At 36.6% G+C, this 27,553-nt stretch overlaps 1 protein-coding gene across 16 annotated transcripts in view; it reads left to right on the forward strand.

Annotated features, from left to right (window-relative positions):
• Positions 1-27,553, forward strand: part of INTS6L (integrator complex subunit 6 like) — a 61,853-nt gene that overhangs the window by 23,872 nt on the left and 10,428 nt on the right. For 5 of the 16 annotated variants that reach the window (XM_054676968.1, XM_016944197.4, XM_016944198.4 and 2 more), the window contains 9 exons: positions 917-1,066; positions 1,874-1,963; positions 2,191-2,374; positions 2,626-2,754; positions 5,129-5,292; positions 7,479-7,631; positions 11,639-11,771; positions 24,804-24,898; positions 25,909-26,019. In XM_054676968.1, coding sequence (XP_054532943.1) covers positions 917-1,066; positions 1,874-1,963; positions 2,191-2,374; positions 2,626-2,754; positions 5,129-5,292; positions 7,479-7,631; positions 11,639-11,771; positions 24,804-24,898; positions 25,909-26,019 — 1,209 coding nt within the window. Of the gene's footprint in view, positions 1-916; positions 1,067-1,873; positions 1,964-2,190; positions 2,375-2,625; positions 2,755-5,128; positions 5,293-7,478; positions 7,632-11,638; positions 11,772-12,853; positions 13,023-24,803; positions 24,899-25,908; positions 26,020-27,553 lie in introns of those variants that run through there. The other 11 variants (XM_016944201.4, XM_024353308.3, XM_024353309.3 and 8 more) reach the window with 8 other exon arrangements.

The following is a 27,553-nucleotide window of genomic DNA, read 5'->3' on the forward strand; positions in this document are numbered from 1 at the left end:
GCATATCACACTGCTGCTCTCAGACTCAAGTGGCTGTTCCACTCTGTTGCCACGCTGTGCTGTCTTCTCTCTTTCTTGCTGGCCCATTCCTCTGTGACTTCCTGTTAGCTGCCACCTTCTTCTTTTAGCTTCTCTTCTCAGCATTTTTTGCTGCTTTGTTTTTATACCCATCTCAGACCAGTCAGCACGATCCTTTCCTTCCTTCTATTCTACAAACCAATCAATCACAGCATGTTGGCTGTTGCCCTTGGATCTTTGGTTGTTTGCTGCTGTTCATAGCTGCTGGGCGTGGCTAGGGGATGCTGCTTCTTTGCCAAAACTTTTTGTTTCTTTTTCTTTCTCCCTTTATTCTAGATCTTGGGCTTTCTGAATGCTTGAAGATACCAGAAGGGTTATATCCAAATAAGTGTGGCTCTATTCCTATTACTCCCTCTTTACTCTTGCTTAAAAGTGAAAATATTGCTTCGGTGGAAGAATCTTGGTTAGAAGAATTAATGTAGCTCAGACAGTCAATATAGCTAATTGTCTCTACCAAGGACAATGCATTTAAAAAATAACTACTCCTTCCTCTGCCCCTTACTCCATGCTCACCATCAATGTGAAGCTAGGGTAACAGGTGTGTTGGCAGGTTTGGTTGAGCCTGAACAGAAAACTGGACCTCTTGAGCCACAGTCCTTCAGCCATAATGGACGAAGTATTTTTTGCTTCAGTTCTTTGCACTTGATCATTAGAGCTAGCAGGTCTTTCCGAAACTGCTTGCTTTAGTTCTACCTGATCAGTGAAGATATAGAATAGAATTAGGTTAAAGAGTGGTTAATTTCTTAGAGTTTTGATGCTTGCTGTTTAGTGATTGTTTGTACTTTATATATTGTTCATTGTATAATCAAGAAATTCTTTGTAAATGTTTGGTTTGCAGGCTGGTTGGAAGGAAAATCATGCAACATTCATGAGCGAACTAAAAAATCTTCAGGCTTCTGGACTGACTACTCTCGGTCAGGCTCTAAGATCCTCATTTGATTTGTTAAATCTCAATAGATTAATATCTGGAATAGACAATTATGGACAGGTAAAAATAATTTGAGTGAGTACGGCTAATTTATTTTGGTGGCTTGGGGTAAGAATTTAAAATTGGGCATGGTTACTAAGTTGTCTGCTACTTTTCATAACCTCCAAAAATGAGATTCTTATTACCTTTTAAATATATACTTTTTAAAAATCCCTCTTCTTTTGGTTCTTGTATATGGCTTGATAATAGAATAGCTAAAATTGTCTACCATGAGATAATCAGATGTTTGAGAATGATGTGAATAAACGGCTGAGAAATATCGGAACAAGACAATTGGAAAGAAACTTTCAGTGTCCTTAACTCCTCTGCCCCTCCCAATTTGATGAAAAAGCTCTAGGATAAGAAGGCAGAGTAGCATTTGCTGTTGCTCCCATTGTCCTTTCCTCCTCTAAAGTCTGTGCTCACAGTAACCAGAGTCACTCTCCAGGTTGCAGCACGCAAGTCACTAGTGTCCTATCTGTGCCAGGATTTTGACTTAAGTGAATGGATTCATGAGAGTGGATGATAATGCCAGTAATCTTGTAATATTATTTTGTGATTACTTGGAAAGCAGAGTGAGAGAGGTATTTGAATGTTAATGGTTTGGGGAGTTCCTGAATTATAAGAATTCCTCAGTTTATACTGAATGTTACCTCTTCAGGGGTTGTTATTTTTATTCCTACCCATTTCGTTCCCTGATCATTTCTTCCTTATTTATCCAGACAAATTTTATCATATTCTTGAGAGATCATTGGCAAGGCAAATATAAAAGTTTAAATATACTTTTATTACTTTACATGGCTCTAATGCTTTTTAAATGTATTTTAGGGGAGAAATCCATTTTTTTTAGAACCATCTATTTTAATTACCATCACAGATGGAAACAAGTTAACAAGTACTGCTGGTGTTCAAGAAGAGGTGAGATTTTTTTTTTAATTTTGTTTAAATGGCAGGGAACATGCAGCTATTTCTGTGGGAGGCATTTCCAGTTAACAGTAAGTTTGGTCAAATCATCCATCTTGGTAATCCTTGAAAGACTGCTTAATTTTATTGAGTTACATGAAAGAAAAAGTCAACCCTTTAATTCTTTCTTCATTTTTATATGGTTTGTTATGATGAACCTTTTCACATTTTTGCCTTATCAGCTCCATCTTCCTTTGAATTCCCCTCTGCCTGGAAGTGAACTAACCAAAGAACCTTTTCGTTGGGATCAAAGGTTATTTGCCCTGGTGTTGCGTTTGCCTGGAGTGGCTTCTACCGAACCAGAGCAACTAGGGAGCGTACCAACTGATGAATCTGCCATCACACAGATGTGTGAAGTCACAGGAGGTATTGGCAATATTTAATGTTTCTGAAGGAAAAATTCAGAGCATAGAGTATATTTTTCATTAAATGCCATATCCAGTCTTTACTTGTTTTCCTTCAAAGCCTTTTAACTCTGTTGCTTAAGGTCATCATTGGTATATTTGCTGCCAATGTAGTTATGATTATTTCAAGTTATATTTTAGGATTTTAAAATGCTTATATTATGAAATTATATTTGATCAAACTTGTGCTATTTATTTTTCCTTCTGGGATAGGTCGCTCCTACTGTGTGAGAACACAAAGAATGTTGAATCAATGTTTAGAATCTCTAGTTCAAAAAGTTCAGAGTGGTGTAGTTATTAATTTTGAAAAAACAGGACCAGATCCACTTCCTATTGGAGAAGGTATAGTAGATAACTTTTTTAACCCTAAAGTGTTATATAGGAGAATGAGAAGACATTAAATAAATTACTATAGACACAGTCTTCACTATGCACGTGCATTTGAGTGGTTACAAACATACATCCAAACAACTACCATACATTCACTGCCTATGTATATGTATCAGGTGGCCAAATTCTAACAACTTTAATTTCATGTTGAATGTTCCTAAGAACGTGTTTCCTTTTCCTGGTGCATTTTATATTCCCTGGTCCCAGTCTTTGGATGGCACTGACTCATTCACCTCTCTATTCACAAAATGTCTGGAGATTCACTATGGTGTACACTTAAATAATAATCTTGTTTTGGTTTTGTGAGTGCCAAATATGCTAAGCCATCTTTACGAAATATGTGTTAGTTTCTGCACCTCAGCAAGAAATTATGAATGTTTATCCAGGAACTGCTCATCTTCTCTAAGATCCTACACTAGTATTTTCCCGGTCACTTTTTCACTCTGAAGTTAAGAGTTGAGCAACCTTTTCTCCAAATGAGATTTCACAGAAAGTTCGACATTCAAAAATTGATGAAAGTAGGGTGACTTTTGCATAGGGGAAGTTAAATCATAGTGAATCTCTAGATGGTTTGTGAATGGATGTTTGTAATCACTTGAATGCAAATGAATTTCAAAGGGATCAGGGAACTAAACAAGCACCATGGCAACGCATTGCAAGACTTCCATGGTAATGCACTGCAAGAACAGAGCTCCTAGAAAGTCTATGTGTATATGTATGTAAATGTGTAAGTGTATATATATATATATATACACACACACACACACACTCCATTATTATTACCACAGTGCTTGTCTAGCCTGATTTATATGTTTTAATTGCCTTGACGAAGAACAAAGGGGTCAAATGCATAAGGGCAGAAAGCTACACATTTCTGTCTGAAGCAGTGGATCCTGTGGCTCCTGATCTTTTGTTGTTATTGTTGTTGTTTTGCTCTTTAGTTCCCCATCCTTTTGAGAAGCTGTTGGAAAAAATATAGACCCCTTTCCCTATAAATACAGACATAAGTGACACATTCACAATTTTGTATATAATCTCAGGGGTTTTTTGGACCTCCAAGTTAAGAACATCTGCCATAAAAGACTGAGGCCCCACAGCCTATTTTAAATTAACTGTGTAGGAAGGCCATGTTATACTGCTAGCAATCCAAAATTTCGTGCTCACTATCTTAGCATAAACTGGGAACTTACATATTGAAATCCTAGTGGGATTTGGTGTCATGTAAATGGCACAGATTTTTTTTCTAGCTCCAGTTCTCCTTTGTCCAGAGTTCTTAACCTTTCAGGTTCTGATGAAAGTTAAGAACCCTTTCCTCAGAAAAATACACATTGTCAGAACTGTGAGCTCAACTTTGGGGAGATCCTCCAAAGCCATTACACTTTTTTTCCCTAGTGCACAGTGGACCCATTAAATCTCCTAGTCTAAAGAAATTACTTGTTTAAAGTAATGCTTAAATAAGTTATTCAAATGACTGATAATTTAAGAAAAATGAGACTCAAATCATTAAAGCATATCTTTTACAAATATTATCATTAAAAGTTTATATAACTCTGCCTTGCCCTGATTTGAGGCGGGGGGAGAAGGAGGAAGGAAATGAAATATGCTAGTTTAAATCATTAAAATGCATTCAGGATACATTATTCAGGATTATACAACACCCATTGTCCATGGAATTTTGATGGTGGATGGAGAAACCATAGTGAATTAGTCCACGATAAACTTGATGTGTTTGCTTTGTGCTCCCCTCAACTATATACACATTGTCTGCATTTCTTCTATCTTTAAGTGAATTTGGCTAGTTTTTATTTTGCCTTTGTGGTCATTGGGTCCAATTGTTTGGCAAAGAACACTTTTTTCTTGTATTTGGAAATAGAAAGAATATATAAATGGAATTTATGATCTATTTTTGTCAGACTCCAGAAATGTAAAAACTATACCAGGGAGTGAACAATTTCATTTGCCTAATTTAGTAATTGAATTCTTGAAAAATAACTGTAGTGTTTTGATGTTTTTAATTTATGTGTACGAGTCTCAGAAAATTTAAAACTAGTTTTACCATAGTTTTCTGCATAACTGCATATTCTCTTACTAGGTTAAGAATGGTGGGGTGGGTGTTGGGTTAGAAGAGATGGATTAGACGAAAACAGTTGCTACAGAGAAGATTTAGAAATCCTAGTAGAGTCACTTTTTTTTCTTCTTCCATTTTTCATGAATCATTGTTCTTGTTTTATTTTGGACTTTGCTTTCAGCTGGAAAATTTGTACAAGAAGATCAGCAGCTGTAAAAAGAAACTCACGCCTTAGTTTGTCTTTTGTTTAACTTTTAGATGGACTTATGGATTCATCCAGGCCAAGCAATTCATTTGCTGCTCAGCCATGGCATAGTTGTCATAAACTCATTTATGTACGACCTAACTCTAAAACTGGTGTTCCTGTTGGACATTGGCCAATTCCAGAATCTTTTTGGCCAGATCAGAATTTACCTTCACTAGTAAGTGTCATAAAATAAAAAGGTAAACATCATTCTGGATTTTCAATTTTCTGATTACAGTGAACCTTTTAAAATAGCTTTGAGGCCTTTATGCCGTGCCACAGGCAAGTAAGTCTTCCCTCCTTTGCCTTCTATCTCTTACTGGAAGTCTAGCTTTGTGCCTAAAAGCAAAGGAGGACTTCCTTTATTTTCTGATACTTGTCATTCTTCAGTTGCCTTCGCCACTTGAGCTGCCCTTTTTGGATGTTAAAACATTGCTGTTTTTGATGCTGTTATAATCTGTTACTTGGTTTTCATTTCAGAGCAGCTGACTTGATTTACGTGGCAAACACAACGTCTAAAATGTACTGGCCTTGGTTTTCATGCACAGCCTCAGGAAGTTTGAACATAGTTTACACCTTGGATAGGTTCTGGGAACATATTAAAATCATATTCAAAATTCTACTTCTTCCTACTTTTCATCTTTTTGTAATCAATGGACTTTTGTAGCAATATACCTTTCAATGATGGGTAATTAAGCAATATTTAAAAAATAATCTCTAAGCAAGGACTTGTCTTTTTGGTCACTGCATTTGGTAGGAGAGGCTTTGCTATTACAGTTGCTCCCAGTGCCAGATCAATTGGCTTTTTTTTTTTTTTGGAGGGAGGGCAGTGTCTAGTAATAAAGGAGACCGTATGAAACCCACTCTCTTTTGTCTTCTTTCCCCTTCCCCAAATTGTAAGAGGGCCTGAGTAATCTCCCTTGTGTGGGCTCAGGAGGGGACACAAACAAATCACTACTTCTTCTATTTAACATCTTCCTAGTTCAGTTCATCTATATTCTGTCTCAGTTTTAGAAATTTCTGACAGTGAATTGCATTTTCTCCTGGATTACTGCTTTTAGGCTTCTGCCCTTTTTTCAGAAGTGGCCATGAAAGACCTGAATGTAAGACTGAAGAGCCCTTTTGGCCCCTGCTGTGGGTGAGGGTAAACGTCCCACTCCTCTCCTCACGGCTTCAAGGTGTTACACCTGTGAAACCTCAGCCCTTCCAAACTCGAGTACAGGCTTTATGGCAAATTTACTTCATTTTTGCTAGCAACAAGTCTTCATTCATGTCTTTATGACATTTTTACTTGTTCAAATCTAAGGAGTCAGAAACCTTTCACAAGTTAATTAAAACTAAGTTGGGAAAAAACAAAATAGAATAAGACACTCCAAGTAATTCACACATAGCTCATGTTACCATTCCTCCATCTTTAAAAGTTCATTTAAGAGCTATTTTTCTCAACCCCCAAACATCTTATAATTGTAAACTATAAAGGCAAATGAATATGTTTTCATTTTTTATAAAGGAAGCAGTGATATTTTATCATATTCATATTAGCTTTACAGGTTTCGCAACAAGAATAGGCTGACCCATTTCTTACTTTGTCTCTGGGACTTGTCCTGTGTCCCTCTCTCTCCATATTGCCCTTGCTGTTCGCCTTTCTCTCTCTGGTGCTCTCCAATCACACAAGCTAAACCTGTTACTTAAATGGCTTCTCCGTTAATCTGCTCCAGCACCCCAGATACACAGGCCTTCGAAGCCCAGCGCAAAGCATCCCCAGCTCCAGCTATTCAAGGCAAACACATTGGTGTTAGCAATGCTGCAAAAATCCATCTGGGCCCTGGCATTGTGACTAGCTTATTATCAGTCTCTATCTTGCCCTTTCCATCCCTCTACTATTTTTCATCTTGCTTGTTCATGGCTTTAGCCCTCTCATTACCTTATTAGAAAGTTGCATGGATTTCTTCATTCCCAGCATATCTGGACTATCTGTAACCTCATGGTACAAAGGAATGAAGGGCAGGCAATTCTTGGAGGTCATAAAATAGATCTGAAATTCAACATTCATCCTACAATCATAAGAACTTCTTAAACATATTCAGAACAGTTTTTTTTCAATTCACTGAAATTTTAGTTATGAGTGTTGTAATTTACCTTTCCTCTTCCTAATGTCAAGTAGATAGTAAAGAATCTGAGCCCTCTCTCCCATGGAAGCCATTGGTGGTTCCTAGAGATCTAGTAATCTTCTTTCTCAAAATGCTAGTCTGTATTTCAGTGAAAATGTAACAAAATATAAAAGGACTTGCAGAATTGTCAGAAATATAAGCTTGCTTTGAGACCTAACCATTTTTTCTGCTTTTTTAAAAAAATTTTTTTTAGCCTCCACGAACATCTCATCCTGTTGTGAGGTTCTCCTGTGTAGATTGTGAGCCAATGGTAATAGACAAACTTCCTTTTGACAAATATGAACTTGAACCTTCGCCCTTAACTCAGTATATCTTGGAACGAAAGTCTCCCCATACCTGCTGGCAGGTACTTATCCTTACCTATTAGCTAAATGTCTGTAACCACTCTAGGATCTGGGAATTGTTTTAAGAAGCTTCAAAGGTTATTCTCAAAATAATTGGACTGACTGTGCTAATGATGTTTCTCATGAATGCTGTCAAATAAGCAACAGGGCCAGGCAAATAATTTCAGACTAATATGAATCATTAGTCTACTGTACATTGCCATTTAAAGCAATAGAGTCTGATGAAACCTATATATTTGAAGATTTGGGGGACCCCTTGAAGTCTACCCATGCACCCCAGCTTAAGAATCCCTAATCTAAAGGTTGTACTTCACTTCAGGTATGGCGTCTGCAGCTGAAACAAGGTGTTTAGCCCTTACTTTGTACTTGACAGATTGGAAGTACAGGATAGTTTAGGCAGAGAACCGTAAGTCCTGAAACTAATTTCTGTATTAGTGTAATATAATAAAACTCTTCGTCCTGTGGTACAAATCACACTAAAAAATGTGTGTAATGTGGATTTTGCAACTTGGATGAGACAAATGCATAGAGATATCTATCATACACTGGCTCTTCCAAGTGTTACACTTAAGCCAGAAGGATTTGCTGATTGGTTAATAGAGTCACCTATGGAATTTAATTTGTAAAAATTCAGAGATGGCAGTCACAGCCTTTTTATGTGGATACAACAAAAATGTCCTACACTGTAAAGATGTATGTTCTATTTCTAAACTGTAGAGATGTATGTTCTACTTCTATTAATATATAGGACTCTATAGCAATCGGTAACTGTTAGGCTCTATTTATGCAAGGAACACTTTCAGACTGCCATCTGTTTTATCTTAAAATGTGAGATTATTGCTACAAGTTGTCTGTAAGCTACTTAAATTCTCCCAAGATGCTACAACTAGTTAGAAAAAAAGGAGCAGGATTAAAGCAAGAATGTAAAAGCACAAGAAACAGAATAATCTCACAAACATAATACTGAGCAAAGAAGCCAGACAGAAAAGATTACATATTGTGTGATTCTATGTTATATACTTTCAGAGAGAGGTAAAACTAACTTACTCTGTTAGAAGTCGGGATAGTGGTTTCTCTTGGGGGATGCAAGGTAGTGGACAGAAGAGGACACAAGGAGATGTCTGGTTTTGTTCTCTTTCTTTCTTTCATTCTTTTTGTTTTGTTTTGTTTTGTTTTGAGACAGCATCCAGCCTGTTGCCCAGGGTGGAGTGCAGTAACACAATCTCAGCTCACTGTAGCCTCGACCTCCTTGGCTCAAGCAAAGCGATCCTCCCACCTCAGCCCCCCACAGAGGAGCTAGGACTACAGGCACACACCACAATTCCTGGCTAATTTTTTAAATTTTTTTTTTTTTTTTTTTTTTTTTTAGAGAGACGGAGTCTCACCGTGTTGCCCAGGCTGGTCTCAAACTCCTGGGCTCAAGCAATCCTCCCACCTCGGCTTCCCAGAGTGCCGGGATGATGGCATCAACCATTGTGCCTGGCCATATTCTGTTTTTTGACTCGTGTGCTGTTTACACATGTACATTCACTTTGTGAGCATTCATTGAGCTCTATACTTATAGTTTACCCCAAAAGTGCTAGAAATGTAGAGATATGGATAATAGATTGCTAATTTAAAATAAAGATATGACCTTTGAATTTATGGGTTGAAAAACATTTTTATAATGAAAGCAAATAAAATTACAAATTATAGCTTTTCCCTAAAATAACCCCTCTTTTCTATATAGCACATTTCTTGGAAACCTTCTTCAGAGAAACTTAAGAAATGCTGTCCTTGCTCCTGCACTACCCCTTAAATATGTCATATGCCTCTTTCCTGTACTTTATGTTACTTTGTTTTAGAGTATTCTTAATGTGATGAATTAGTGTTAGTGAAAAAGAATAAAATGAACCAGTAGCCAGGAAATTTGGCAAAACCACAATGGAGACCGGAGCCTAACCCTAGCTCTGTCACCAACTATGTGGCCTTGCACGAGGGACTTACATTGTCTGAACTAGCTCTAAAGATCCTTTGGAACCCTAAAAATCTATGAATCTGTGGCTGATAAGGAATTTGGAAAAACTCAAGGGGCCAAGGAAGGTAGGAAAGAGAAAGAGAGAAAGAAACAAAATTCAGTGCTTTTCCTTTCATGGGAATCATAGATCTGATCCTTGACTGCCTTGTGCATGTGATTTTTTTTATCTTTCTTTGATGAATTTTTCCTCTCTTCTAATATACACACTTAGGAAATAAAATCCAGCATGGTTTATTGCAGTTATCTGTTTCTATTATCATTCAAATTATGACAGAAAATCTAGTAGACTCATGTTTTAGTACAACTCATGTTCTGTGGGGTCATAAATTACATAAATTACATTACATAATTATACCAACTTATTCTTAGTGATAATATTATAAGAAGGTAGTGAATTGGTAGGTGATATTGGTAGTACTGAGAACTAGCAAGGTAAATGGATTCTGTTAAATGTCAAGGTTCGACTTTGTTGTAAATGATTCTGCCAAAGGACTTTGGAAAAGTAAAGGACCAGGTCTCTAAAAGTATATATTGGTGGTTTGGACCAAAGACTCTGAACATGGAACAGAGAAAACATGGCAGCTAGGGGACCCCAGCACAACATATCAACTGTAAGGGGGCTGATGATACAGGAATCACATCAGGAAATCAATAAGGAGTAAGAAAATAGTCATATGGAATTAAGATCAATGTTTTAATCTTCACTGAATGTTTACTCTACCAGCATAACTTTTTTTTTTTTGAGACGGAGTCCTGCTCTGTTGCCCAGGCTGGAGTGCAGTGTCAGCTCACTGCAACCTCCACCTCCTGGGTTCAAGTGATTCTGCTGCCCAGCCTCTTGAGTAGCTGGGATTACAGGCGCACCACCATGCCCGGCTAATTTTTGTATTTTTTAGTAGAGATGGGGTTTCACCATGTTGGCCAGGCTGGTCTGGAACTCCTGACCTCAGGTGATCCGCCTGCCTCGGCCTCCCGAAGTGCTAGGATTATAGGCGTGAGCCACCGCACTCAGCCACTACCAGCATAATTTATAAGAGAAATGCCTTCCAGGTTGACCCAAAGTATCTCCTTGCTGCCTCAAAATAATTAGCACCAGTGCCTGGCTTATTATAACAGGTTACTCAGTAAATATTTATTGAAAAAAAACGGATAAATGGGTAGGGGAAGGAGGCAGCAAAGATGCATAGAGCAAAGACTTAATAATAGTACAATGAAGATGGTTTACATAATCCTTTAAGTAGGCTTTGTTTTTGTAATTTCATGCTTCAGGCATGGGACTGTGTTCTATTTTCTTCACAGTCTGCACTCTGATTACCACTTGTTCTTTTGAGAAGTTAATTTGTTTTAGTGGCTGGTTTCCTCTTAGCAGTATTTCAGCTTTATTTTTCATTTTGCTAAGTAAGTAAATATTTGGGTACTGTTGATGTGGCCTGTGGTCTCTGAATGGTTGTTGCATAGTATAGTTTCATTTCTTAATATAATTTATAGGAGAATTGCGATCTGAACATTCATATTTAGTAGGATTTTTTTTGAGACAGGGTCTCGCTCTGTCACCCAGGGTGGAGCGCAGTGGCACAGTCATGACTCACTGCAGCCTCAAGCTCCCAGGCTCAAGCCATCCTCCTGCTCAGCCTCCCAAGGATCTGGGACCATAGGCACGTGCCACCACACTTGGCTAATTTTTTAAATTTGTTGTAGAGATGAGATCTTCCTTTGTCTCCCAGGCTGGTCTCAAACTCCTGGCCTCAAGCAATCCTTCCACCTCAGTCTCCCAAAGTGTCAGGATTATAAGTGTGAGCCACCTGTAATCCTAGTACATGAGCCTGGCCTAGTATAATATATTTTGACATAACCATAGGCTAAAAACACTATTGCTATTTTAAAATTACAATCAAATTGTGCCATAGATGCTGCTATGGAATGTTACAATGGGTTTGGTTTGACATAAAATCCTTATTGTCATCACTGTGCATTACTTCATGTTATTCTCAGGTATTTGTTACTAGCAGTGGAAAGTACAATGAACTTGGATATCCATTTGGTTACTTAAAAGCCAGTACAACTTTAACTTGTGTAAACCTCTTTGTGATGCCTTACAACTACCCAGTTTTACTTCCTCTTTTAGGTAAGTAAAACATGTGCCACTGAATCATCTTTAAAATACAACAGAAATGAAAAATCGATAATAGACTAAGCATTTTAAATGTAGATGACGGTAAAAAACTGATTTGAAAGGATAGAATTTGCATACTGTTTTCTGTTTTGTTTGTTTTCTTTTTGTTGTTTTTACATCAAACAGAAGAGAAGCTTGACTTTCAGTGTGTGATTCTTATGCTTGTTCTTCAGGTTGCAACTTCCAATGCACACCCCACCCCCAATCCCCAGTTTGAAGTGCACTTGGCTTTTTTGTATAGTTTGGGCCAAAAAATACCAAAACAGAGCTACCATGGGGTGGGAGTAATGGCTTGTGCTTGTTTCCCCTCAGAAGATAAATGCTCTTGAGGCATCTGTTTTAGGCAGAGTAGTGAGTTAAGAAAATAGGTACCAGAGTAAATTCTGCAATGACTGTGGTTGTAGAAGCTGTGATTTCCATAGCAAGGTTCTAAAAGGAACAACTCAAGAAGCTGTTACTCAGATACTAATGAAAATGTGTGTGGAGATATTTTCCTCTTATTGGAAGAGCCACATCTGTTTAGAGTAATGTAGTACTTACTGCACAGTATCCTAGTTGTAAAGTTGTAAATGTTTTTATTTCGTGGAGTTTCTTAATTTTTGCAAAAAGGGTCGAATCTTTACTAAGTTTTCATATGATCATTAAAACTATGAGACTTTTAGTGCTATAAATACAACATACATTGAATATACTGAAATTGCAATACTTTTACATGTCGATTTAAGAAGTTTAAGAATGAGTCATCGTAAATGTATTAGCATGATTATTTTATATAACCTATCTACTTTATTTCTTAGTGCAACCTAAGAGGGATGTTCTCTTTCTAAGAGCTGATTATCATTAACATAAGATATAGGTTATATCTTTCAGATTAATAAGACAGTCAGTAAAAAAGTGTCTGTATTTTGCAGATTTATTTATCCCTTTTCTTAAATATGTCTTTATGACTTCAGTTTCCACAACTATAAAGTGAAGAGATTAGACTATGTAATCTTCACTAACACTGTTAATGATATTATTTTTCTATTTTTAAGTGCACTTTTTTTGATCTACTTTATTGAGTTATGCTTGACGTACAAAAAGCTGTACATATTTAATGTATACAACTTGATGAGTTTGGAGATAAGTATATACGCATTAAACCATCATCTCATTCTATGCCATAAACCTCTCAGTCACCTCCAGAAGTTTCCTCCTGCCCTGGTAAGATCTACCCTCTTACTGATCTTTTAAGTACACAATACAGTATTGTTAACTATAGGTACTATGCTAGAAAACATTATGCTGAGTGAAATAAGGCAGACACAGAAGAACAGATACCACATGATACCACTTACACAGTTTTTATTTTGAGATAATTGCAGATTCACATGTAGTTGTAAGAAATAATATAGAAAGAGATGACCTCAAAAGCACAGGCTGCAAAGACAAAACTAGACACATGGGACTATATCAACCTTAAAAGCTTGTGCATCAAGGGAGACGATTAACAGAGTGAAAAGGCAACCTATGGAATAGGAGAAAACATTTGCAAATCATATATCTTATAAGGGCTTAATTTCCAAAAAATATAAGGAAGTCTTACATTTCAATAGCAAAACAAAAACAAAACCCTAAATAGCCTGCTTAAAAAATGGGCAAAGGACTTGAATAGATATTTCTCCAAGGAAGAGGTACAAATGGTTAACAAGCATATCAAGAGATGCTCAACATCACTAATCATCACAGAAATGCAAATCAAAACTACAGTAAGGCATTACATTACACCCCTCAGGATGGTCACTATCACAAAAACAGAAAATGAGAAGTGTTGGTAAAGATGTGGAGAAATCGGAATTCTTGTGCACTCTTAGGAATGTAAAATGGTGTAACCAGTATGGAAAACAGATAGAAGTACCTCAAAAAATTAAAAATAAAATTAACCATATGATCCAGCAATCCCATTTCTGAGTATATATCCAAAAGAATCGAATCCAGAATCTTGAAGATATATTTGCACACCCATGTTCACTGCAGCATTATTCACAATAGCCAAAAAAAAAATCCATTGATGGATAAATGAATAAAGAAAATGTGGTAGATATACATGCAATGGAATATTATTTAGCCTTAAGAAGGAAATTTTGTGACATGCTACAATATGGATGAACCTAGTGGACTTATGCTAAGTGAAATAAGCCAAATGACAAATATTGTATGATTCCACTTACATGAGGTATTAAAAGTAGTCAAACTCATAGAAACAGGGGCTGGGTGAGGGGAAAATGGGAACTTGTTCTTCAGTGGGTAATAGAGTTTCAGTTTTGTAAGGTGAAAAGCCTCTAGATATCTGTGGCACAGCAATATGCATACAGTTAACACTACTGGACTGTACAGTTAAAAATGGTTAAGATGGTAAGTATTACGTGTTTTTAAACACAATTTCTTCTTTTCTTTTTTCTTTTTTTTTTTTTTTTGAGACAGAGTGTCTCTCTGTCACCCAAGCCAGAGTGTAATGGCATGATCTTGGCTCACCGCAACCTCCACCTCCCAGGTTCAGGTGACTCTCCTGCCTCAGCCTCCCAAGTAGCTTGGATTACAGGTGCACACCACCACGCCCAGCTTTTTGTATTTTTAGTAGAGATGAGGTTTCACCATATTTTCCAGGCTGGTCTCGAACTCCTGACCTCAAGTGATTGGCCCACCTTGGCCTCCTAAAGTGCTGGGATTGCAGGCATGAGCCACTGTGCCCAGCCTAAACACAATTTTTAATAACATTTTTTAAAAAGAAATAACACAGAAAGATCCTATGTACTCTTTATTCAGTTTTCCCAAATGGAAGTCTTGCAAAACTACAGTACAGTATCACAATTGTGATATTAACATTGATGCAGTGAAGATACAGAACATTTTCATCACCACAAAGATCCCTTATGAGGCCCTATTACAGCCACATCTACCTGCCTTCTGTACCCATCCCCTCCTTAACCACTGCCAACCACTAATCGGTTCTACATGTCTACAATTTTATTATACCAAGAATGTTATATAAATGGAACCATTCAGTATGTAACCTTTTGGAATTGGCTTTTTTCACTCAGTGTAATTCTCTAGAGATTCCTTCAGGTTGTTGCAAGTATCAATAGTTTGTTCCTCTTCACTGCTGAGTTTACAAACTATGACATTAATATACCACAGTTTCTCCACCTGTTCACTTGTTGAAGGACATCTGTGTTGTTTATGCTTTTTGGCTATTGTGAATAAAGCTACTGTAAACATTTGCATACAGGTTGTGAACATAAGTCTTCACTTCTATGAGATAAATGCCCAGGAGTGCAATTGCTGGATCCTATGGTAGTTGCATGTTTAGTTATTTAAGAAATAGCCTAAATGTTTTCCAGAGTAGCTATACTATTTTACATTCCCACCATTAGTGTATGAGTGAATCAGTTTCTCTGCATCTTCATCAGCCATTGGTGTTGTCAGTATTTTTAAAATTTTAGCCATTTTGATAGGTGTATGGTGATATAGCACTGTGGTTTTAATTTGTATTTCCCTAATGGCTAACAATATTGATCATCTTTCTATGTGCTGATGTGATGATGTGCCATTGTATATGTTCTTTGGTGAACTGACTTTTCCCTATATTTTAATTAGATTGTTTGCTTTTGTTACTGTTGAGTTTTGAAAGTTCTTTATATATCATAGATACTAGCCCTCTGACAGATAGGTGACTTGCAAATACTTATTTAGATCTTTTTTGATCTTTCATTGGTGTTACGCAGTTTTCCACTTACAAATACGGTGCATATTTTGTTATATTTACACTTACTTCATTTTTTGAGTGATTGCAAATGGTATTGTATTTTTGATGTTGGTATCTACATGTTCACTGCTAGTATATACAAATACAGTTGATTTTTATGTTAATATTGTATCCTGCAACTTTACTGAGCTCACTTATTAGTTGTAGGAGAGTTTTGTAGATTCCCTGGAATTTTCAACATAGACAATTATGTCATCTGCAAATAGAGACAGTTTTACCTTTTCTATTCTTATCTTTATGTTTTTTCTTTTATTTTCTTGCCTTAATGTACTGTAGAGAACTTCCAGCACTGTGTTTAATGGCAGTGGTAAGATGTATGTTCCATCGGTGCTTGACAACTATGCACTATTCATTCTTACATTAAGCATAATGCTTTTGTAGATTTTCTTCATCAAGTTGAAGAGTTCTGGCTGGGTGCGGTGGCTCACGCCTGTAATCTCAGCAATTTGGGAAGCCAAGGCGGGTGGATCACCTGAGGTCAGGAGTTTGAGACCAGCCTGACCAACATGGCAAAACCCTGTCTCTACTAAAAAATACAAAAATTAGCTGGGCGTGGTGGCACGCACCTGTAGTCCCAGCTACTTGGGAGGCTGAGGCGGGAGAATCGCTCAAACCCGGGAGGTGGAGGTTGCAATGAGCTGAGATTGTGCCACTGCACTCCAGCCTGGGAGACAGTGCAAAACTCCATCTCAAAAATAAAAAGTTGAAGAATTCCCCTTCTATTTGTATTTTTCTGAGTTTTAAAAAATCATAAATAGGTGTTAAAGCTTCTCAAATGCTCTTTTTTTTTTTCTTTTCTTTCTTTTTTTTTTTGAGATGGAATCTTGCTGTGTTGCCCAGGCTGGAGTGCAGTGGCACAATCTCAGCTCACTGCAACCTCCACCTCCTGGGTTCAAGCGATTCTCATGCCTCAGCCTCCCAAGTAGCTGGATTACAGGCATGTACCACCCTGCCTGGCTAATTTTCATATTTTTAGTTAGAGACGGGGTTTCACCATGTTGGGCAAGCTGATCTTGAACTCCTGACCTCAGGTGATCCATTCGCCTCGGCCTTCCAAAGTGCTGGGATTATAGGCACAAGCCACTGGGCCAGGCCTCAAATGTTCTTTCTGCATCATTTGATATGACCATATGATTTTTCTTCTTTAGTCTGTTAAGTATGATGGATTACACTGACTAATTTTCAAATATTGAACCAGCTTTCTATCCCTGAAATAAATCTCACTTGGTCATGGCATATAATTCTTTTCATATATATTACTGAGTTCTATGTGCTGATATTTTCTTGAGTAATTTTGTGTCTATATTAATGAAAGATATTGGCCTGTAGTTTTCTTTTTTGTTGTTGTCTTTGGTTTTAGTATCAAGGTAATACAAGCTCTTCATAAAATGAATTGGGAAGTGCTTCTCCTATTCTGTTTTCTGGAAAAGATTGTGTATAATTGGTATTAATTATTCTGTAAACATTTGATAGAATTCCTGAGTGAAACTATCTAGTTCTAAACATTCCTGTTGGGAGTTTTCAAATTATTAATTCAATTTCTTTCATAGTTATAGGGTTATTCAAATTATGTATTTCATTGAGTGAAATGTGGTTATATGTCCTTTTGAGGAATCAGTCCATTTGTCCATTTTATCTAAGTTGTGAAATGTATGTGTGTAGAGTCATTCTTAGCAATCCCTTATGGTCCTTTTGATGTGTACAGAGTCTTTAGTGATATCACCTATATTATTCCTGGTATTGATAATACGGGTCTTATGTCTTCTTTGTCTTTGTCAGCCTTGCTAGATGTTTGTCACTTTTATTAATCTCATCAAAGAACCAGCTGTTTCATTAATCTTATCAATTTTTTTTAAATTTCATTGATTTCTTTATTTCCTTTCTTCTTACTTTAAGTTTGTTTTGCTTTTCTTTTTTGATTCTTGGTATGGGATCTTAGATTATTGGTTTGATACTTTTCCTCTTTTCTATTGTAAGTAGTACTTAGTGCCTTAAATTTCTCTCAGCGCTAATTTAGCTGCTTTCCACAAATTTTACATGTTGTCCTTCATTTTCATTCACTTTACTTTGTCTTTTGATTTCTCCTGAGACTTATTTGACCCATAGATTATTTAGAAGTGTATTGTTTGATTTCCAAGTATTTTGAAATTTACCTATTATCTTTTTGTTACTAGTTTCTAGATTGAATTCCATCGTGGTCAGAGGACACATCTGTATTCGATATCTACTCTTATAAATATGTTGCCATTTGCTTTATGGCAAAGCATATTTTCTATCTTAATATATATTCCAGCAGTGCTTGAGAATAATGTATGGTCTCATGTTGTTTGGTAGGATATTCTACAAGTGTTAAATTGTTCCTGTTGGTTGATGGTGTTCTGCTATATCCTTGTTGATTTTCTGTCTATTTGCTCTATCAGTTTTTGAGAGAGGGTTGTTGAAGTCTCCAACTATAATTGTGGATTTGTCTGTTTCTTTTTCAGTTCCATCAATTTTTGCTTCAACTATTTTGCAGCTTTTACTTGGTTCATACACATTTAGAATCATGGTGTATTCTTCCTTGATTGATCATTATGTAATGTATCTTTGCTAATTTTCTTTGCTTTTAAGTCTGCTTTATCTGATACTAATGTATCCACTTCTGTTTTTCTTTGATGTTTGCATGATATATCTTTTCCCATCATTTTACTTTGAACTTGCCTATAACTGTTTTGTTTAAGTGAGTTTCTTATGGACAGCACATTTTTGGGTCATGTTTTTTAATCCACTCTGCCAATCTTTGTTTTCTAATTGATGTATTTAGATATCTGCATTTAATGTGATTATTGTTATGTTAGGGCTTAAGTATGCCATCTTATAGTATTGTTTTCTCTTTGTTCTATTTTTCTTTTCTCTGTTTTCATTTTACTGGCATCTTTTGGGTTATTTAAATGTTTTTTAGAATTCTATTTTCTTTTACTATAGTACTTTCAAGTATATCTGTTTGGATAGCTTTTTTAGTGATTGCTCCAGGTGTTATATATACACAAATTACCACAGTCTACTCGTTCTCATTATTTTACTAATTTGAGTGGAATATAGAAACTTTATCTCTCATTATATTCCCTTACCCTCCTCTATTTATAATAAAATTATCTGAACTATTTTATGTACAATTAGAAATACATGAGGCAGTGTTATAACTTTCGCTTCAACTGTCAAACATAATTCAGAAAACTCAGGATGAAAGTCCATTGTTTTAAACCATATTTTGGCATATCCTGTTCTTTCTTCCTGATAATTCAAGGTTTGTTCTTTTATGTTTAATTTCTGTTTAAAGAACATCCTTTAGCTGTTTTTTAAGGGTAGGTCTGCTAGTGACAAATTCTCTTAGTTTCTCTTCATCTGAGAATACCTTGATTTCCCCTTCATTCCTGAAATATATATATACATATATATATGTATATACATATGTATATATCCATATGTGTGTGTATGTGTGTGTGTGTGTATATATATATATATAGAGAGAGAGAGAGAGAGAGAGCTAGGTATAGAATTCTCGGTTGGCAGTACTTTTATTTTAGCACTAGAAAAATGCTGTGTAACTGCCTTCTGTTCTTTTGGTTTCTAATGAGAAATCTACTTTAATTCTAATTGTTCTTCCTCTGCAAGTGAGGTATTGTTTTTCTTTGCTTTCAAGATTTATTTCTGCCTGTAGTTTTCAGAAGTTTGATTATGATGTGTCTTGGCATGCACTTCTCTGAGATTATTCTGTTTGAGGTTCATTCAGCTTCTTGAATCTGTAGGTTTATTTCTCCTTCCAAATTTGGCCGGTTTTCAGCCATTTATTACCTTGAGTACTTTTTCAGCCCCACTTTCTTTCTCTTCTCCTTCCAGGATTCTGTTGACATGAATGTTAGATCTTTTCTTATAGTCTCTTAGGTTCCTTAGGCTCCGTTCATTTTTTTCATCCTATTTTCTCTGTTATTCAGATTGGGTAATTTACATTGTTCTATTTTCCAGTTCATTGATTATTTCCTCTGTCCCCTGCATTCTGTTGTTGAGCCTATCTACTGAGCTTTTTATTTTGGTTATTGTATTTTTTTAATTCTAAAATTTCCATTTAGTTATTCTTTATATCTTCTATTCTTATTTTCTGTTTCTTTGCATGTGTTTTCATTTGTTTCAAGCCTGCTCATATTATTTTTTGAAACATGTTTTATGATGGCCGCTTTAAATTGGATATTTTTAACATCTCTATTATCTTGGTGTTGGCATCCCTTAATTGTCTTTTTAAATTAATTTTGAGGCCAGGCATGGTGGCTCACACCTTAATCACAGCACTTTGGGAGGCCAAGGCAGGTGGATCACTTGAGGTTAAGAGTTCCAGACCAGACTAGCCTGGCCAACATGGTGAAACCCCGTCTCTACTAAAAATACAAAAATTAGCCGGGCATGGTGGTGCACGCCTGTAATTCCCACTACTCGGGAGGCTGAGGCACGACACTTACTTGAACTTGGGAGACAAAGGTTGTAGTGAGCCCAGATCACGCCACTGCACTCCAGCCTGGGTGTTGGAGTGATACACTGTCTCAAAAAAAAAAAAAAATTAATTTTGAGATCTTCCTGGTTCTTGGTATGATGAGTGATTTTTTTCCTGTACATTTTCAATATTTTGTTATGAGTCTCTGGATCTTACTTAAACCTTCTGTTTTAACTTACTTCCTCTCACACCCCTCTTGGAGAAACTGGGAGGTGCTGCCTCATTCATGCCAGGTAGAAGTCCAGGCTCGCCACTTGGCCTTCATTGACACCAAAAGGGAGGGATCTCCTTGTTATTGTTGTGTGTGGGTAGGAGTTCTGGATCCTCCCTAGAATGATACCTTCCTGGCTGTAAGAGATAGGAATGCTTCATTATCTTCCACACTTGACCTCCACTGACACCATATGGGTAGAGGTGACCTCATTACTACTGAGCAGTTGTGAAAGTCCTATACAACTATTATGGGCTAAGCTCTAGGGTCCCATCTTTGGTCTAAATCCAGCCTGCCTTCCAAATTATTCCCTGAAAATTCCTTTAACTAGAGTAGCTGGTCTTCCAGTAGCTATCAGGATGTAGAGCACTTTACAATAGCAAGACTCATCCTCTCATCTTTGCCTTTGCTCGTCTTTCAGGTAATGGAGGTCAGATGAAGGCATGACATAATGGTTAAGAGGAATGATTATAGTGTGATCAAGCATTCAGTTCTCTCTTTGCCTAAAACCTTCTGTGCTTAAGTTGCCATGTGGTGCCCTTCCCCAAACTCCTCAGCACTATGCCAAGTCAAATCCTGACACTGTCTTCCTGGTCACCTTTTAGTTTGCATCACTCTGTTCCTCAAATGTCAAGTGTTTCTTCTGTTTGAAGTGTCTTCTGTCACCAGTAAGACATGTGTGGCATCTGTGCCTGGTCCTCCTTAGCCTATAACACTAAGACTCCAACCCTGCCTAGAGCATGATGACCTAAATTATTTTGGTTGCCCAACAGCCTTCTGGATGTTTCAAGAGTGTCTTCAAGCCAAGCTGAACTCTTACCTTACCATGCTCTTCCTCCTCTCTGCACAGTTTAGTTAGTGGCATCACCATGTCTATGCAAACATCCCACACCAGAAACTCTGGAGGCATCTTTGACTCTTCCCCTGTTCCCTAATCCCATACATTCAGCTAGGGTCCATGCCAATCTTGACTCAGTTCCCATTCTGCCCCCTGGCTTCAAATATCCATCTCCAGGCCTTTCTGTAACCTGTGTTTTCTGAGGAGTATAGGGTTTTTAACACCCTTTGAGGCTGGAGGTCCTTGAGCTCCTGAAGTCCAAACTTGGGATTCCTTGTGAGTTTCTGAAATAAACAGAAACTCAACATTTCCATAATTACTTAATTCTCTGGGGAGTTTGACATTTATAGTGGTTAAGAGTTTGGGCTGGAGGGCATAGCTGCCCAGGTATGAATCTGGCTCTGCTACTTGCTAGTTTCATGACCTTGGGCAAGATACCTAATCTCTCTATGCCTCAGTTTCCTCATTAGTGAAATGGGGATAATGATAGTACTTACCTCAAAGGGATTTAGTTGGAATTAAATGAGTTAATATAGTTAAATTGTTTAGAACTTGCCTGGCAAATAGTAAGTGCTCAATAAATGCTGTTGTTATTATTATTGTCATTATTAATACCTACATTATCTTAGTAGCTCTCGAAGGCACTGCTATATTATACTAAGAAGGCTATTGTATAATTTTGCAGTTTTAGTGGACAGGGACAGTTAGTAAAAGGGCAAGTTAAGTTATACAGACTACATAAGTCCAGAACCATCACTATATTACTGCATAGTACAGTAATTGTTCATAACAGTGTCCCTTGTTTTCTTTTTATTAATACCAGATTTCAATCAAATTAAGGTCATGAAAGTTTAATTACTTATGCACTAAAACTTACCAGAAAATATAAAATATCTCATTTTCTGGAATAGATAAACGAAGCTTAATTGTATCAATGAGCTACCAGAATCATTTCATTAAGGAGGTCACCAGATTGTTGTAGTTAGCAAAGGACTCTCTCCCAATTAGGAAATTAGTTTTTCTATTGAGACCTAATAACTGCAGAAATTAGAGCATTTGTAACAACTTTTTTTTTCATTTTCTTAAATATATCACATTCAATCCACCTGTTCTTTTAAATTAAGAACTGAGGACTTGTGTAAAAAATAAACTTTAGTTCCATATTAAAACCAGTTATGATCAGGAGGAAGAAAGGGAGAGGTATGAGAATAGAGAATAGAAGCAGGATACTTTGATGTGTATCAGTCACTATGTATCTGGTGCTTAACAGCTTACACTGGTTTGTTTGTTTTTCATTTTGTACGGGGCTTTTACACATACATTATGTAGTTCCTTAGAATAGTCTTGTGGTAAGGCAATTATCATCTAACCCATTTTATAGATGAAATGGAGGCTTACGAAAGGCAATTTCTCCAAACTCACTGAGCTAAGGATGTGGCTGAGCTTGAACTCAAACCCAGGTCTTCCCTCTCTTTGAAGAAAGAAATGGGGAGAAAGGAACTGGAAGAGAAAATACCGGTCATTTTTGAGGTGTTGGCAGTATCATTTTACTTTCATTCTACACTCTCATCACCTCTTCTTTCAAATGTTGATCAGCTAATTGTTTATGTGACACCTTTACTGTACCATCCTAGAGAGTCCATGTGAATGGGTATTTAATGCCATGGAAATAATTTGCTGAGCTACAGAGGTAGTGACTAAGGCAGTGTCACCCCAGGAGCTCTCTACTCTTAATCTAGACTGCAGAAGATTTTCTTTCTTCTCCTGACTCCCATTTTAAAACTCTGGCAGAAAATAATTAGCCTAAATGAGCTCCTTGGTGGAATCATTGCACTTGGCATTGTTAGAAATGCAAAGAGTATTATTCACTTGATTATCTAATCTATTTATATCTAAAAGTTTCTCCAGTATTTACGTTTGTCCGTTAGTTTCCAAAATCTGCCTAATTCCCAACAGACTCCACATAAAGACATGGTATAACAGGATATATCCATGGTCTCTCATTCCTTTCTGTCAAGATATGAATGGTCTTTAAAGGCCCCACTTGCTGCAATGAACCAGAAATATCTTCAAATCTTTAACAAAAGACCTACATTTTATGACTTTGTAAATTCATTTAAATTTGTTTCAGCAGGAGTGAATAATTTATTATAGCTGTAAAAGGAAGGAAATATGTAGTCGCTTTTCTTAACTAAAGTAATTCAGATTTTCAAAGAATAGCCCTATTTGTAAAGAAATTATGCATGTGGGATAGGGATGGTTTTGTCTCTGTAAGTAAAGCATTTTTTTTTTTAAAATCAAAACTACTAAAACCTTAAGACACAAAATAAAGGATGAATTTATAGTGTCTTTGGTACCTATAGTATGTGTGGCAGATTCATGTTGATGTCTGGGGATTCCAATTTTTATATTTTTATTGTATTAGAAAAATGTTTTTTTCTTACACTTGAAAGGAAATAATGAGATGTGAAGGAAATTTTCATGCGTATATAAAATGTATTTAGATTATTAAAATAATTAAATTAAGTGTGAAAAGATAGGGAATGTCTACTTAGGTAAATATTTTTAGTTCAAATATTTTTAGTACATGGTATTCAAGAAACATGTTTAGTTGTTCTACAGAATTTTAAACTTCAACCTAACATCTGTACTTACTTCTACTAGTGCTTTTACTATCACCCAATGACTTTAGGTCAGTGAGTGACCTAAAGTTTGGCTCAAAATGTGTGATCATGGAAATAAAAAAAAAATGCAGAGGCAGGGAAATATGGCTAAACAAAGCATAGGCTGATTAAAATTTTTATTTTATTATTTTATTTTATTTTATTATGTTTTTTGAGACACGGTCTTGCTCTGTCACCCAGGCTGGAGTGCAGTGGTACAGTCACAGCTCACTGCAGCCTCAACCTCCCAGGCTCAAGCAATCCTCCTGCCTCAACCTCCCCAGCTACAGGCATATGCCATCATACCTGGCTAATTTTTGTTTATTTTTTTATAGAGACAGGGGTCTCATTATGTTGCCCAGGCTGGTCTCAAACTTCTGGGCTCAAGTGATTCATCCATCTGAGCCTCCCAAAGTGTTGGAATTACAGGTGTGAGCCACTGCGCCTGGCCCAAAATATAGTTTTAGAGCTTGCTCATCACTGCCTAGAAATTATAGGCTTAGCTTTTGTTTATATATACTTTGTAAAGTCTCTTACCTTGACCTTTCAGCAAAATGGATAACACCCTCTATGTTTAAATGAAATAAATGTTATTCCATCAACCAGTGACCATGGATTGCCCCTGAGGTGAAAATTACTAGTTACCAATATCTAAGAGGTTGGGAAAATATTTCAAGTGGATCAAAATCATTGTTTTAATATTGTATTTCATGTAGCATTGCAGATGAAAGAGGAATATGTAACTTAAGAATTTATTTCATTTTTTAGAAAAAATACTATATATAATTTTGGTAAATAGTACAACCACTAAAAAAGATAATCAAATAAACGCCAATGAAATTTTCATCTACATTAAAAGCTGAAGTTTCTAGATGTGGGTTGCTTGATTATATCTTAGAGCTCAGGACTAGAATGATGTAATATTTTATTTTTCTATTACAGATGACTTGTTTAAAGTTCACAAGCTTAAGCCAAATCTGAAGTGGCGACAGGCTTTTGACAGCTACTTAAAAACTCTGCCTCCATACTACCTATTAGTATGTATTTGTGTGTATATATGTATTAACTGTATCAATGATAATTCTTGTCACAAGAAATGTTAGTGATCAAAAGCTTTTACTGTTGCAATAAGAGAGATATCTTTTTATTTTACAGATATTTGTGTCGTCACTGTCTTCTCAAATCATGTGTAAGAGTTTGGAGATGTCATGGCGGCACAAAAGAGAGCTATTTTCTCTATTTTATTCCTTTAACTGCCATGGTTATTTTTATAAAACACATCTATGTTTCTCTTATTAAAAGTAACCTTATGAAATTATAACATTGGAATTTAAGAATAAATAGATCTGGATTCATATATTACATCAACTTCCCTTTTTAACTCTAGAAATTCTCAGTATGGGGTTTCCCTCTGGAAAAAGAAAATCTGAAGACATTACAGTTGCCTATTGCCTCTTAAATGTGTCCTAGACACCGCATGAAGTTGGGGCACTGGTGGTGAGAGGCGGAATCCAAAAAAATTCAGAAATGACTTGGCCTCATTTTGGATTTCATAATGTGAAGTATTCATGATTTTGAACTGGTAATATAATCTAAATCAAGATTACCAAAATAATTTCAGAGGTTGATGTGGTAACCTTTAAGCGAAGTTTCTAGAGGTGAAAAGGCAGAATCTTAAATGGTACCATTGGTGTCACTGGGAGGAGAAATTGGGGTGTGTTACTGTTTACCATGGCAGTAATGGGGCAAACAATAAAATGCAATGTGAAATGATTTGATGATTTGGGAAATAAGATTGAACGCAATTTACTTGTTTGAATTTGCTGTTACTTGCTCTTCTTATCCCACTCTCTTCTGATTTTTTTTACTTTCTGCTCCTTACTTCTCTGCTATTTTCATTGCCACTTTTTAATGTTCCATGTTTGGTTTTATGTGCAGCACCTTGACTTCTAAGAAATGAATCATGTCCCTTTGCCCCTTATAACTGAACTTTGAGTATTTTAAGATTTATTCTATTCTTACTGTTGTGTATTTTGTTTCCTTATAGCCATTAAAGAAAGCACTAAGGATGATGGGAGCTCCAAATCTGATATCAGATAATTTAGATTGTGGACTTAGTTACAGTGTTATCTCTTACCTTAAAAAACTCAGCCAACAGGTAGTATTGGTAAAAACAAACAAACAAAAATCCTTTGCCCTCAGAAGTGCATTTCCTTATTCTTTAGTGTAATTGTAATTTTTCAAATTAAATGTGTATATATCTCTACACTTTATGGATTAGTAATAATGTGATTCTCTATGGCTTCTAGCTTCACCATTAAGCTGCAGTTAAGGGTCTGTCAGTATCATTTGATGCTGTGCCATTTCTCCTTTTGCCTGCCAGTTTGTCCTACCCGCAAGCTGGTTGATATGGGGCAGAGGTTTAATAGACTTCTCTCATGGGTCACATTTTGTCTATCTTCAACCTAGTTCCTCCTCAGATCACTCTGGGCTACAGCATCCCTCCTGTTTAGATCAGCACACTGAGGCGTGGTGTGATTAAATGACTTGTCTGAGATTAGTTTTCAGGCATGTGAAGGACTTATACTCACATGCTAGCCCTTGGATAAAGAGCTATATGCTTTTCCCTGGAGAGTGGGGAGATGAGACCAGTGTTCCTCACACTGGAGGGTGATAGACCCCAAGGGGAACTGAAGAGTGGAGCTCAGTTTCCTCTCTTCTCACCCTCCACCTGTTCCTCATTTGCCATTATTCACCTTGTCCCTTGCCTGCCCCTCTCTATTAGTACCTCATCCTCCACTCACCGTTCCTTATCATACTTCTCACCTCTACTTAGCCCATTCTTGTAGGATGGAAATATTTGAGAACTACTGAGTTAGAACTTTACTATCATATGAATGTGTTATGTTATATGACAAATTAATGCAGCAGTTTTACTTACCTTATGCACAAAGGTATTCCCAGGTAGGGGACAATAGTAGCATTCGCAGTGGTGATAATGCTTCAAGGTGGATGTGTTTGGAAGTTTGGCCTTTAGGAAATGGAGAGTAGTGAGCAAAACATCAGATTTCACCAAAGAACCAAAGTGACTCCACAATTGGGATGCCGACACCCCTTGCTAGGAACTGACAACAACTTCAGTATGGTCTGGAGCTTACCAGCTCCTACCAGTCCAGTGTGCTTATAAGTGCAAAAGAAAGTAAAGGCAACCCCAGATTTCTAATCTACCAAGTGTCCCCCTAACCTCCTTTCCTCTCTGCTAATAGATTTTTTGTGGTTGTTGTAAATGTTTTGGTTTGGTTATTTATTTATTTATCTATCTATTGATCTATCGATTTTTTTAAATTTGATGTTTACCTAAGCCTTTAAGGCTGTGTCACCAAGGTATGGCCACAAGGAAGAATAGTGTACAGAGATTTTAATTAATGCAAGTTCTGGGACCTTTTGGGGCACATGTATCATTTTACAAATGAGCTTTCAAGACCATTTAAGGAAACAGATGCTTCATTTGCTCTTATCTCATATTTCATGACTTAAGAATTTTTTAGTGATAATAAATATAGACTTAATTCCAATAATTAGGGAAAATTAATAAATATCTGTCACCAAACCACAAGAAATCCAAAATCATTTTAGGTTTACCAAACATTGGTGGAATTCCATCTTTCTGAGAAAAAGGGAAGATCATAGCT

This window comes from Pan troglodytes, chromosome X (genome assembly GCF_028858775.2).
Source record: "Pan troglodytes isolate AG18354 chromosome X, NHGRI_mPanTro3-v2.0_pri, whole genome shotgun sequence".
Taxonomy (NCBI): domain Eukaryota; kingdom Metazoa; phylum Chordata; class Mammalia; order Primates; family Hominidae; genus Pan; species Pan troglodytes.